Below are 13924 nucleotides of genomic sequence, written 5' to 3' on the forward strand. Positions count from 1 at the left end.
TAATTCAAATTGAAAGCTGAAGTATTATTGTAATTTTGCCGCTTCCACAATAAGAATGATATTAAATTTATTTTCTACTTTAATTCCTAATTATCTAATAACTCAATTCGGATTATTTTTTATCGGTTAATGGGTTCGCGAGTATAATGTCAAAACTATATTTTTTTGATAGTTAAGACCTTAATACAAAGCATTAGTTAAAAACGTTCTACTCCTTCAAATTAAAGAAAGAAAAAATTACGTACAAAGAGGTAGGAGAAACTAATCTTAAAGGTTTTTACGTTTGATGTAAATTAATTGACATTTTAAGCGTATAATTTACTTTTTAAAAAAGACTTTTACCGATACTATCTTCAATTTGAAAAAGTGTAGATACATTTACCAACCCATGGCAGATTAGCTTTAATCTCTCTCGCAAGATGGGGCCAGCTGCTGAGCGTCAGACGCGTCAGTAGTCATATTCGAAAGTGCTACCGTTCATTCATCTTATTTCGCCGCTTATACCTTGTAACTTGTCTTTCGGCAAGTTTGAGCAGTTTGTCAATAACTGACACAGGCAAAATAGCAAACGCTCGTAAACCCTCACAGCAACCGCATGCGCTGTGAATAGAATACGATCCGTTACATGACCTACCCTTACTTTTCTACTACCTGTTCAACCCTTATAGCATTCAGAATTTTTGTGATGCCTTTAGGAAGAGAAAAATTACCCTAAGCGGTGGACTACGTTACCCACGCTGATCTCACTAACACAATACACACATACAAACGTTTCCACCTTCTTCAATAGAGAGTATTAGAGAGAAAGAGAAAAAATAATGGAGTGAAAAACGGGGGAGGATGTTTAGTCAACACATCGCTAGGCTGCGCTAAGTAAACCACTCGATACGATTCGTCAATTTCAAGAAGCGCTGAGCAATCGACCAATAATATTCAGTATTTCACTTAGCACTACTTAGCAACAGTGTCGAGCAAAAATCATGGTCATTGTTGCACCTCTAGCCTCATTTTCTCCTCGATATGTTCGAAGCCATCGGCTGTGGGGGACAGGGGTCATCATCACTGGGGGTCGATGGGATCGATGATGGAGGAGGAAAAAATAGGAAAAAAAATTGTGGAGTAGCTATTGTTGATAGTCAGTGATAGATGGCGCTCCGAATAGTCAAAGATGCCTGTTACGTAGGGATTTCAGTTTAAGATCCGTATCCGTCCCGTCCAGGCCCAGTCCTTGGACCGCGGAGAGCGGCTAAGCTAAAAGATTATATTTTCACTATGCGAGATGTTTAAGATAGTTTCACGCTCACACGTGGCCTCGTTGTCGATGGGAATGGGAAGTGCAGTATTCTTACTGCTCCGGTAGTGGGAAAATGTCTTTGCTTTACTCATAAATCTCACACCGAGTTGCTGAACGGCCTAATCACTACAACAATCTACTACAATAGATTTCACCGAGGAAGCTGTGTTACTTGCAACGCAAGACCCATCAGCAAGAATACATTCGAAAATGGCTGATGAATCTAGTGTTCGCGTCGCCGTACGGTGAGTACCTAAATTTGGAGATAAAACAACAAGTTTACACCAATTCCCTATTACAGAGTGCCCTGCGTCGTCTGTCACGCATCACCGCAAATTAGACAACTACTTTTATTATCTATATCGATCACAATCATCCGCGCTGTTTAGTCAATGACAGTTTGAATTCCTCGATTCTGCAGTGCGCCAAATATTTAAATCCACTACCCTCGCTTTTATTCCCTTATTTGGAAATTGCGTGAAACTCTCTCCCCCCCCCCCCCCTCTCTCTCTTTCTCTCTCTACCTATATTTGATCCAACCTTTCCAATCGTTCCATTTTATTCATTTATCACTGTTTAATTATTAATTATTATTCATGTAGAAAAATCAATTAGAAATTTAATCATTATTAATTGTCTATTACCCGGATATTCCATTTTCGAACTTTGCGCATGAATACAGTATAGGCATATATAGATTCTATTGTATTATCGATTATAGCCGTTATAATTGTTATAATTTCTACTCGGTTGTATTTTTTCCGCTCTATTATTAGTTCCGCAAAAATGAAATTATCTACGCAGTTCTCGCGTGTGCGATTTCATCAATGATCGCATAATATCTCCTTTTACGACACAGGTGCGTAGGTTTTAATAGCGACTGCATAATCTTAATATCCCGATTTCCAATGAATGGACAGTCCTCCTTTCCCCTTTCCATGACACCGCCTCTTTCTCTTATATAGTAATGCACGTGAAACCAGTTTTCATTTATCTAGTTATACTATTTATTTTTTTCATCGTTCACACTTCCGACGCTGTCATCTCAATGTTTACCCAGTTGCGCAATTCCCGTTTGAAAGATTTACACTCGGTTGGAAAAACACACTTTTTGCCGCGAAAAGCCTAACGACAATTTTCTTCTCCTATTTTTAGATGAAAAAGGCTACTTAGTAGCTGAGAACATTTTCTTTTCTTCTGTACCGAGTTTTTTCAATTTCATCCTCGTTTAAGGTATTAGGCCACTACACGGCAAAAAAATAATTGGTATTTTGCAATTTTGTTAACGAAGTGTTCAAATAAATTAAAATATTATCACTAGACTTTTCTTTTACTGCTATTATAAAGTAACGATTTTTTTTATAACTTATAAAAACAAAGTAGTCGCAATGCAACATTTTTCCGTAGACGTCTTATTTTAGGCCCATTAAACGGGTGTGCGCATAACCCATGCAATTTTAAACCTAGTATAAAAAATGGAAATTATTTCAATTACATATATAAACATTTATGCAAATACATAGAGATTTTTGGATATATTGTTTTTTTTTTTTTTTTTTTACGAAATTAGCTCGTGTATGAAGTTTATTTCTCATAATTTCATGTAAAATTTCTTAAAAAATTAATTATAATAAAAATCTATGTATTTCTGTAGATAATCTAACTCCGAATGTACAATTAAAATTTGATGCCGATATAAAGGAATATTTTCGTTTGAGATATGATCAAGCCTATTTTGGAAGAAGGAATTTCGAGAAAAACACGTTTAAAGTGTTAAATGCCGTATACATATATAATGAGAGTATATGTCGGGATATATTCTCTGTGAATTTGAGTTGCCTGAACGTTTTTCTCAGTAATGATTTTTTAGGATATGATGTTTAGGACCTTAAAGCACATTTTAAGCAAAAAAAAATATATTTTATTGTTTAAAAATTCTAGGCTAACCTAATCTTTTAAAGTAGATAAAGATGAACTTGAGATACAATTGGAGATTAATATTTATTGTTTTTTTTTTACAGCATAAGGCCTCAAATAGCTAGAGAAGTGATAGATATGTGCCGGATCTGCACTCAGGTTCCGCCGGGGGAGCCACAAGTATTTCTTGGACCAGACAAGGCCTTCACGTATGACTATGTTTTTGATACCGCTATAGGACAAAACAAAATTTACGATACATGCGTCGCAAGACTCGTCGAAGGCGCGCTAGACGGTTACAATGCAACCGTCCTCGCATATGGACAAACAGGCTCTGGAAAAACTTACACAATGGGCACAGGCTTCGACGTTGAAGTTGATGAAACCATCGTTGGCATTATTCCCAGAGCCATTAAACACCTGTTCAAAGGCATGTTGGAAAAGCAGCGACAAGCTAGAGATCGAATGCAAATGCCTCCAGAATTTAAGGTGAATTTTAAAATTAACAAAATCCTTCGCAGTTACCTCCATCAGTACGCTCCTCCACGTTATTACAAAACTCGAGGCGAATCGCTTCCAGCTAAATCTACTGGAGCATAACAGACACGGCTGGTTTTATGCAGACTATTATTATTGAATTTGATATATATATTATATAGTTGAAATTGACTACGCTGCATATAACGTAGAGTTAGCTTTAGAAAATGTATGCTGATCTGGGTCAGTATATTCTCTCGTTGCTCAGCTTACACTCGCAACAAAGTATTACGGTAACCCTATTCAAGCGTTACTTGTACCTGTCTCGTCTTTGGTTACTCGAGGGACGAAAAAATTTAATGATTTATAAGTTTTGCAAAGATTACTATATATGCGTTTTTTCATAGGTGACAGCGCAGTTTTTGGAATTGTATAACGAAGACTTGAAGGATCTACTGGAACCGGGGGGACCCAGAGGTGGTGCTAGGATTCACGAAGATACGTCAGGAAATATTCATTTGGCTGGTGTTGAGCCACGTACTGTAACGAGTCCTGATCAAGCTTTGGAATATCTTCGCTCGGGTGCTTTATCCCGTACAACAGGCTCTACGGAAATGAACACGCAATCATCGAGATCTCACGCGATCTTCACGTTATTCATTAAACAACAGCGATGCATTAAAATCGAAGACCCTGATGCGGATGTTGATACAAATGGGGATTTGATAAATGAGTTCGAAACTCTAACAGCGAAATTCCATTTTGTGGATCTGGCAGGATCTGAGAGGCTGAAGCGAACTGGAGCTACTGGGGACAGGGCTAAAGAAGGAATTTCGATAAATTGCGGATTGGTAGGATTGCTGATAATTTGAGAAATATTCTAAATAAAACACAACGCGACTTTATAATTTATTTTCTAGTTGGCTCTGGGGAACGTAATATCAGCATTAGGAGACAAAACTAAAAAAGCTTTACATGTGCCTTATCGCGATTCAAAATTAACGAGATTGCTACAGGATTCTCTGGGAGGTGAGCTAAATAATTTATTCCAAGTTATGCATGCTTTTCTGCATTCAATAGCCACTTAAAAATTCTTAGCTCCAAACAAGTATCCTCCGGCGAAACAAACCAGCTGAGAATTAATTAAGCGACACACCTTATATTTGTCTAATATTTTGTTGCTTTAATTTATTTCTAGGTAACAGTCAAACCGTCATGATAGCGTGCGTTTCGCCAAGCGATAGGGACTTTATGGAAACACTGAGTACTTTAAAATATGCAAATCGAGCTAGAAATATAAAGAACAAGGTTACTCTTAATCAAGATAAGAGTTCGAGAGCAATAGCCAACTTGAGACGAGAGATCCAGCAGCTCCAATTAGAATTGATGGAGTACAGACAAGGTAGAAATCATGTTTGAAAATAAGTTTTAGGCATTAGTGAGTAATGGATGAAGTATTTCTGACAAATTAATTGTTTTACAGGGAAACGAGTGGTTGGAGAAGATGGAATAAATGATGCTTGGCACGAGAATCAAATGTTAAATAGTGAATTACAGAGTCTACGTACCAGAGTAAAAGCTTTAACAGAGACTGTTGAGGCTTTGACTGCTAAAAATGTTTTTTTATTAGCAGAAAAGGCTGCAGGTCAGTGGGTAGCTACATCAGGTGCTGGCGGCGAGCAAGTAGCTAGTTTAGTTCAGGGATATTTACAAGAAATAGAAGAATTGCGGGCTCGTTTATTAGAAGCTGAAGCCATGTATCAGCAGCTGAAGAAACGTCAAATGCAGGTTAATAAATAGACATTACATTAATTATATGGTATTTGATTGATGATGTCTTTGGCTTAATAATTATTGTTTGTCTGTAATATATTAGATGAATGCTGCTAATCCATACAACGATTCGACATATATTTGTCACAGCGATTCCTCGTCAGTATTAATGGATGCTAAGAAAGAGGTGCAGCGAGATTTAGATGCGTTAAAAGCGTTGAAGAAAGAGCAGCAGAGTTTGAACAGTAGCAATGCTAGTAAAGCTAGCGAAGATGATAACGAGGACAATGAGAATGGTCAAGAATCAATGAGCGACGAAGATTCAGACGATGATTCTGATCGTAAAGAAGAAGATGAGGAAGAGGCAGCGATGGGCAGAGAGCTCGAATCTCTAACCTCGGACATTGATGTGAAGCAGCGTCTCATTCAAGAACTCGAGCTCTCTCAAAGACGTTTGCAAACTATGAAACAGCATTACGAAGACAAACTGGCTCAGTTGCAAGCTCGAATTAAAAATACGCAAGATGAAAGAGATAAGGTGCTATCTTCCTTGCAACAGCAGCCAGCACCGCCGACGGAGAAAGTCAAGAAATTGCGCGACGAGTACGAGAAGAAACTTTCTAACATGCAAAAGGAAATGCGAGTTTTGCAATCAGCCAAGAGAGAGCACGCGAGGCTCTTGAAGAATCAGTCGCAGAACGAAAATAGATTACGTAGTCTTAGGAATGAGTTGGCTGAGATGAAGAGGGCTAAAGTTAAACTGTTGAACAAAATGAGGGAGGAGGCCCAAAAACACAAAGAAAATGAGTTGCGGAGAAATAGAGAAATTGCTCAATTGCGCAAAGAGACGAGAAGAAATGCTAACATGATTAGAACGTTGGAAGCTGATAAGAGGATGAAAGAAGTGGTGCTAAGACGTAAACAGGAAGAGGTTACTGCTTTAAGAAAGAGAGATAGAGGACTGAGTCAGAAAGCATCTGGCAGAGCACTACCGAAACCAATTAATCCAAAAGCATTGAAACAAAGATGGCACACTTTTGAAAGAACCATTACCAAGCAAGCCTTAGCTAGACAGGCAGCTGCGGAAACCGAACGCGAAATGGAAAGACTGCTTTCTGAGCGTGAAGAGCTAGGACGAGATTTGGAAAAACTTCAAAGACACAGAGACGTCATTGCTGTGACCAAAGTAGACACTGGGGATGTTGATGAAGAAATTGATAACGTCAAGAGTAAAATCAGCTATTTACAGGTAATTTTTAAAGTGATAGAATTTATCTATAAAAAAAAATCTTTCTTTCATCTTGCTGGTCATTTTTAGGATAGTATTTCAGAATGTCAACGAGATATGGTGGTAATGGGTGATGGCGAAGCAGAAGGTGAACCAGGTGTCGAAGATCTTATTTCTAATATTCGGTCTGTCGACGAGGCTCAATATTTGCTTCAAAGAATGTTAGCATTTACAGTGGAACAAAGTTGCATTGCTACTCAGAAGCAAAATGAAATTAGAGATATGGAAACGCGCTTGAATCAGGTGACAGCTGAAAGTGATGTGCAACACCAATTATTGGAGCATGTTCTACGCGATAAAAATCTGTTAAACCTTAGCAATAATTATCACAATAATATTACCAGCTACAGTCCACCAAGCTCCAGCTGCTCGTCTCCTGATAAGTATGTATCGAATCCTACATCTACGATTATTATTTTAATTTAGTGTTTTTTTTTTACTTTAATTAGCAAGTTTTAATTTAATTGCAATTCACAGCAGTGAAAGTTACAGCCAGACAATTCCCATCGAGCAGAAGTCGAAAAGCAACAGAATCAGACGAAGAACATCTCAAGCCCAGGATTTACTTTATGGGAGTTCTGCAGATCAGGACATTTTAAAAACAGAAGATCAAAATCAGAATCACAACCATCCACTGAGTAGAGTGCCCAGTGCTCCTGGAAGTCTAAAGTTCGAACCGCAACTTCAGATTTACAGACAGATATTTTGGATTTGTGTGATTTTGAAGCTTTTTGTGCCTTTTCAGGGGTTTGGTACTTACGAGAAGTCAATATAACATCGGCCTGACCGGAGGCTCGCCAACTATAAGTCGCCGTGACATTTTGCCGTCTCCACGTCCCCTCCGAAGGCCGTTTCATCCTGGGGGAGGTTCCATGTGAGTGATAATATTCCTCCAGCACATACTTTTTTTTATATATATCTTTTATCTGAATATCGATGCCTTGTTCCATACACTATCACTTTCTCTCTATTCTTGAAATATCAATGTTTTGCAATTTTCTGCATTTATATTACTGCCTTTCGTTGAAATTCAACGAGCCGCGTATCAGTGGCGAAGACTGCGAAGAGTGAAATATGTATATATAATGCATATATATATATATAATTACAAATGTATAATATATAAATAGAAACAAGAAAATTTATAATACGATTCTCACTGGAAATATGGTTAGAAAATATGTAATTTTCGTAAATTACATCCGACATAACGGTGTGTAAAAAATAATTTATATCCACGAGGTTAACTATATCGAAGATATCTACTTTTATTATGATAATATATACATCTTACAAATATTTAATGTTTATAGAAAATATTTATATCGAAAATATAACAACTTTGTTCTGAATTTTGTAGAAAAAAAGAAGGTAATAAATGCTTTTTTTACAGGCAGAATCTTTAATTCTGGTAACATACAGTTCTTATTATATTACATTGTTTTTGATTTTAGTCTTTGTTAATGTATTGTGGCTAAGCTCTACTAATGATCTGCTTACATTAGAGTGAGCTGTGTCGTGAGTTTTGATATTGTGTAAATATGACTTGATGGGTGTGATGTCCAATGAAATTTCTTGAAACCTTATTTTTCACTTATAGCTAAATAAATTGTATGTCTGGAAAATCTCTGCTGTAAAAAACAAGTGCAATAAAGAAGAGCACAGAAAATTCACGTGCAGTAAAGTAACATTAATTTCAGATCAATTCATTTCAAAATCCTTGTAATTGATACTTCAGTTTCATGAAATCGACAATAAATGTTGGCGGAGAGAATAACTTACATCTTTTAAATGCAGGAAAATAAAATGTTATCACTCGTGTGTGATTTGGAGTTATGAAGGAAATGCAGTAATTCAATAATATAACATTGCAGTGATCTATGCAAGCATGATAGCTCACTTTATGCATGATTTAACTTTAATGTGTACGTTATAATTAGCTTGGATTATTAATGAGCCATCACAGCTAACTAACCTGCTAACATAAACACCCAAACCAGGGAACATGTAGCGCAAATGGACTTTTCTTCGCCACCTGGTTCGCCAACGGCGTATCGCAGATTCAATAGTCGTGAGGAGAATGTCTTCTCAAGGCTAACAGCGAGCATACAACAAGTGGTTCCGGACGCCCAACCAATGAAAGGAATAATATCGCAATACCAAGGAAAGGTAACTTCTAAAAATAGAACATATTATCCTTTACAAATTATCCTAGTATTATGATAATTTTATACAACACTTAAACTATTTCAGACTCAACCGCGGGCTATCCTACAATGTTCCCACGTGGCAGAAGGACATAGCAAAGCAGTTTTAGCTATTTGTGCAACAAGCGAATTATTATTCAGTGGCTCCAAAGGTAAGATAAAATACAAAAATTAAACTTCAACTCATTTGACAGCTTTTTAAATACTTTTCTTGATTTTTGTTTAGATCGAACTGTTAAAGTATGGGATTTGGAAACAGGAATTGAAAGCATGACACTGAGCGGACATCCAAATAATGTTGTAGCAGTGCAATATTCGACTGAAAGAAATATATTATTTAGCGTATCGGCAGCTTACGTCAAAGTGTGGGATTTGAGAGCAGGCAATAATTGCGTAAAGACTTTATTTTCATCTGGTCAAGCTCAGAGTGGTCCAATAGCTTTAACAACTCCTTCGAGGACACTCACAGTTCCTGTGGGCGAAACCACTATTAATGATATTATCCTTAGACCAGATGTTTCCGAATTATATACGGCTACTAGCGACAAAATAGGTGTGTGGGATTTGCGAAAAATGAAATTTATGAATCGATTGAGCACACCTCACACTGCAGCCGTCATGTGCTTGGCTGTAGCTGAAGATGGTAAGATAATAACTGGTAGCAAAGACCATTTAATTTCACTGGTTGAACCCAGCACGGGACAGTCCGTCAGCTTAGCTCCCCCTCATTACGATGGAGTGCAATGTTTGATAACTAGCGGTCATAATCTTTTCTCTGGTAAGCCCGCATCTTTTATTATCATGTTTTATACAAATTTTATCAGAATAATAAAACAGACACATTTACCAGGCTCGAGAGACATGTGCATTAAACGTTGGAATTTACGTACAAAGGATTTAGTGCAATCATTGAATAATGCTCACAAAGATTGGGTGCTAGGTTTATCTACAATAAATAATGGTTCTATAATGGTATCTGGATGCCGAGGAGGTATTTTAAGAGCTTGGTCAGTTTCCTCTGATGAAACAGGAGAATGTGCGCTTATCGGAGAAGTTCGTGCTCACAGCTCTGCCATCAATGCTGTGACCACCAATGATCAGCATGTTTTCACAGCAAGCAAGTATGTAATTTTTCTCAATTATCAATTTTAGGCTATACTCAAGACTAGTATTGCCTTCAGAATAACCTGTGCAGCTTTATAAAAATAAATAATTTATTGGCTGTTGATTGCAGCTCTGGGGAGGTGAAACTATGGCGTATTCCCGATTCCTCCTTGTTAATGTCCATGTCCACAGTTTCACTTTAACCGTTTTGTTTTTTTCTGGTTTGCGTTAATTTATTGTTTTTGTACCTGTTCACCTGTCTTGATGTTTGAATGAAATTAAATGTGTCATTTATTCAAAATTAATGCTAACGCTTCAAATGAATGAAACCAACAAATTGGAAATACGCTCTTGCATTCACTCTTTATATGCTTTTGCTTCTTTTATTCAGTTTTTTATTCAATTTTTTTTTTCTCTAACGCGAGTGGAGTCATTTTTATCTGTGCCTCAGATATAATAATTTATTTAATAATAGGCATGGATGTAGTTACGCTAAAGGATTCTATAATGAAAATTTTGACATAATTCAGGTTTTGAACCGTACGTTATCTAAAAACAATACAAAATTTAACAATTGACTGATATTACACTCCATTAATTAGATTGTTATTTAAATATAAATTTATTTATTACAGAATTGCAATATTTTGTACTTACTTCGTAATATTTATATTCGATAGTCTATTTTTTAAAAATTGTAGGTTTGTTTCTTTCTGCGTAACTGTGTCCATTCAAATGTAAAATTTATCCACTCCAAGAGATATAAGAACAATTTAAAAGATAAATACAGCATGCTGCTTTTATTCGTGTTGGAACAAGGTATATAATGTTCCTACATTTTAAAAAGAAATACATTAATCAATAACTGCAGGATATTTATTACTCTTAAAACCTATTTTATATTTTTATTAATATATCTATTTGCCTATTTACTATGATGTATATATAATTTTGTTATCTGTTTCTTTGCTTATTTGTCCACAATTCAATTTGGATGCTTTGCATGGTTACCGTATCATCGTAATCTGCGAAGTGATGGAACTATCAAGTTATGGAGCTACTATAGCAGAGACGCGAGGTCTTTCCAGCGAAGTAATTCATTAAAAAGCTAGTACGCGCCTCGAGAAGTGTCTTATTTATTTTTATTTCTATATTTCTTTATTTATTTGTTAACTTGCGAGAATCAATTACGAATTAATTTTAAGTAATGAAAAAAATATATCTATGGCAAGTACTTGATTTATTTTAACTAATTTCAAGTATTACTTAATGCATTTCAATCATATTTATTGATTTAGCATCTTTAATCCTCGCAATTAGAGTTTTATACCAAGACTTAAGCTATATTTTTTATAGAAATATGTTTAATTAGATGTTTTTATATAAGACGCAGAATGGTATTATAAGAGCAACGTTAGGCTGAAAAGAATTTGTTAAATATATTTGGTTATATTATTAATATATTGTCAACAAAGCCTAAATCTAAAAGAACAAATGTAAATTTAGTAAGAAAGTAGATTTGGTTTTATCTAGCATTTATTTTATTATGAACATAAATGTGGTCATAATTACAACGTTTATCCTTAGTACAAATAATAATTGTTGATTAATACTGTACAGTCTGAGGTCTCATTAGGTCCCAAGTACTTTTATATTATCAGGGTTGGCTATTGTTCAATTTTCGTCTAAAAATAAGGATCAGTATTACGCCTTAAAATTGCTCTCAGAGGATCTAATAAACTATTTGTGAAAGATAGTATATGTCATATTGTATTTATTTTTATTACCTTTTCTTCTTTTTGTGGGCTGTGAGTGATTCTTGACCGCTATCGTCTGCACTATCCTCTGATTGGCTACTACTGCTACTACTTGAAGAGCTACTTGACGAGCCACTAGAAGAATCGCTAGCAACTCCTGTATCTTCTTTTACGTCTATAGTATCAGCAAGAGCTGCAAGTTCAGGTTCCTTGTCCCTAAGGACTTTTAGCCATTTACGTGATAATTTCGGCCTCCCACGTACCTAAAATAAGGCATGCAAAAAAATAATTTTATACAAATTATTGATCAATTTGCATCAGTTTGCTTTAAGACTTACTGTTTTATGCCAAACAACAGGAAAATTAGTGCGAGAACAGAAATTCTGTGTAACAGCTATTGTTTCATCAAGATTTAAAACCACATGCCACCAGCCACCAGGAACAAATACAGTTTCACCAGACTTTTGTAAAATTTCAGTTGGTAAACAGTCTTGTGGCCAGCTAGGTAATTTAGTTCTTGGATAAATAACTGAAAACCAAGTTATAGCTTCGTCTCTTTGTTTACCACCCTCTGCTGCTGTAACCTTGAGAAGTTCACGTGGGGTATGAGTTGGGAAAAGGCACCAACGTTTGTGACCAGAGATCAGAGCGTTCCAGGCACTAGTGCCCAGTGGATCAATATGAATGCTTGTACCTGTGACCAATTAAATTTAACTCTATTATTTATTATATTTAACTCATAAAGCAATGTTTGATAGTAGATAGCTCTTACCAGATCTAGCAGGTCCCATTACAAACCATCGATATGGTGGTCGTCTATGTTCACCAGCATGCTGGAATAGATCATCACGGAAATATTTTGGAGCAGTATAATCTTCCAAAAGTTTTTTTCTACGTGGATGCTCTCCAAACGAGCTATCAAAAATGTACAAAGGCGAATCATCTTCATTATTAAGCATATACTGCACATAATATTTCATTTTCATTTTTACACTATATCCTTCATTGTCTTCACCACATTTAAATTTTTGATTCCGATATTTTTTTGCTAATCTCTAAAAAAAATATGTTATCATAAGGAGCTTGTGATTTTATTTTACAATAATTAAATCATATAAACAAACCTCTGCAGTCCATTTATGTTGTGCTTTCCAATTGTTTTGAACACCACAAATTATCACAGGCTTGTATGGTTTTTCATATTTTTCTATAAATTCTTCAGTAGTCACACTGGCTTCATCAATTCGTTCGCAATTATCTTTAAAATCCCAAAAAGCTTCAAATCTTTTATTATAACCATGTTGTACCCAAGCAGCTTTATCAGCAAGTTCTAGAGTTTAGAAAGTACATAATTATTATGGATAAATAAATACAAAATATTATAATAAAAGTCAAAGACATAAAAGACATTGACTTGTAATAAATGCCTAAAGTTTGAATAGAATGGAAAGAAATTAAAACTACAAAAAAAAGGAAAAAGAATTTAAAAACCGAAAATATAAGTAGGTAAAATAAAAAGCTTCATCACTTATATCTAAATGAAGATTTGAATGTCATTATATCATTACTGTTACTGAAGGTGAATTATAATATTTGTACAGTGAATAGATATCGCATATTTCATTAACCTCGATACTTTAGGAACTCGGAAGGCTTAAAGTTACATCATCCAAGGTCTTCAAAGTTCTGGTTGTCGTGTACCGTGTATTCATGTTCGCAATTTTTGTCGGGAGTCGCTACAATTACAACTTGAAGGAAAATGATATTCCTCTTAGTTCTGATGATTATATATATATATATGTATAATGAGAAATACAAAACTAATTACTATCTCGTGAATATAAAAAATTTACACGCCCATCTCACATTACTTGTAAAGGTTAGAAATTTCCTTACACATTTCTTACCTGGTCTGGCCTTTTTTTTCACTTCTTTAATCCTTTTTTTTGCTCTATGGTCCAACTTTATTTCATCCGTCATGGATGCAATCTTTTTAATAATCTAGTTAACCTAGATACAAAGTATTTACAATTTATAAATGTAACAATATAACTAACACGTCATTCAGGCGCTAGGCAGCAGAGGTTTTTTTCTTCATTCTGTGGTA

General features: G+C 35.5%; 2 protein-coding genes across 3 annotated transcripts; one reads left to right on the forward strand and one right to left on the reverse strand.

The window, feature by feature from the left end:
* Positions 1 to 1160: 1160 nt before the first annotated feature.
* Klp31E (kinesin-like protein 31E) lies at positions 1161 to 11819 on the forward strand. Of its 2 annotated transcripts, none has more exons than XM_066743455.1 (15): positions 1161 to 1539; positions 3316 to 3700; positions 4096 to 4539; positions 4609 to 4717; positions 4887 to 5090; positions 5172 to 5476; positions 5565 to 6710; positions 6780 to 7132; positions 7227 to 7418; positions 7495 to 7623; positions 8750 to 8918; positions 9003 to 9108; positions 9183 to 9734; positions 9807 to 10077; positions 10191 to 11819. In XM_066743455.1, exons 1-15 carry the CDS (start codon positions 1505 to 1507, stop codon positions 10261 to 10263), a joined length of 4473 nt encoding a protein of 1490 aa, XP_066599552.1. In that variant the 5' UTR covers positions 1161 to 1504; the 3' UTR covers positions 10264 to 11819. The 2 variants fall into 2 exon arrangements, with proteins under 2 accessions (XP_066599552.1, XP_066599544.1); XM_066743447.1 differs by having other exon boundaries at positions 11094 to 11819.
* Positions 11608 to 13920, reverse strand: PSR (Bifunctional arginine demethylase and lysyl-hydroxylase PSR). The gene is made up of 6 exons (XM_066743467.1): positions 13725 to 13920; positions 12942 to 13147; positions 12590 to 12872; positions 12156 to 12511; positions 11848 to 12080; positions 11608 to 11745 (listed from the first exon to the last, which is right to left on the reverse strand). The coding sequence occupies exons 1-6, from the start codon at positions 13795 to 13797 to the stop codon at positions 11718 to 11720; spliced, it is 1179 nt and encodes a 392-aa protein (XP_066599564.1). The 5' UTR covers positions 13798 to 13920; the 3' UTR covers positions 11608 to 11717.
* Positions 13921 to 13924: the final 4 nt, after the last annotated feature.

Source organism: Prorops nasuta, unplaced genomic scaffold, assembly GCF_024137725.1.
Source record: "Prorops nasuta isolate Cenicafe-Biocafe unplaced genomic scaffold, Cenicafe_Pnas_1.2 PNAS00002, whole genome shotgun sequence".
NCBI lineage: Eukaryota > Metazoa > Arthropoda > Insecta > Hymenoptera > Bethylidae > Prorops > Prorops nasuta.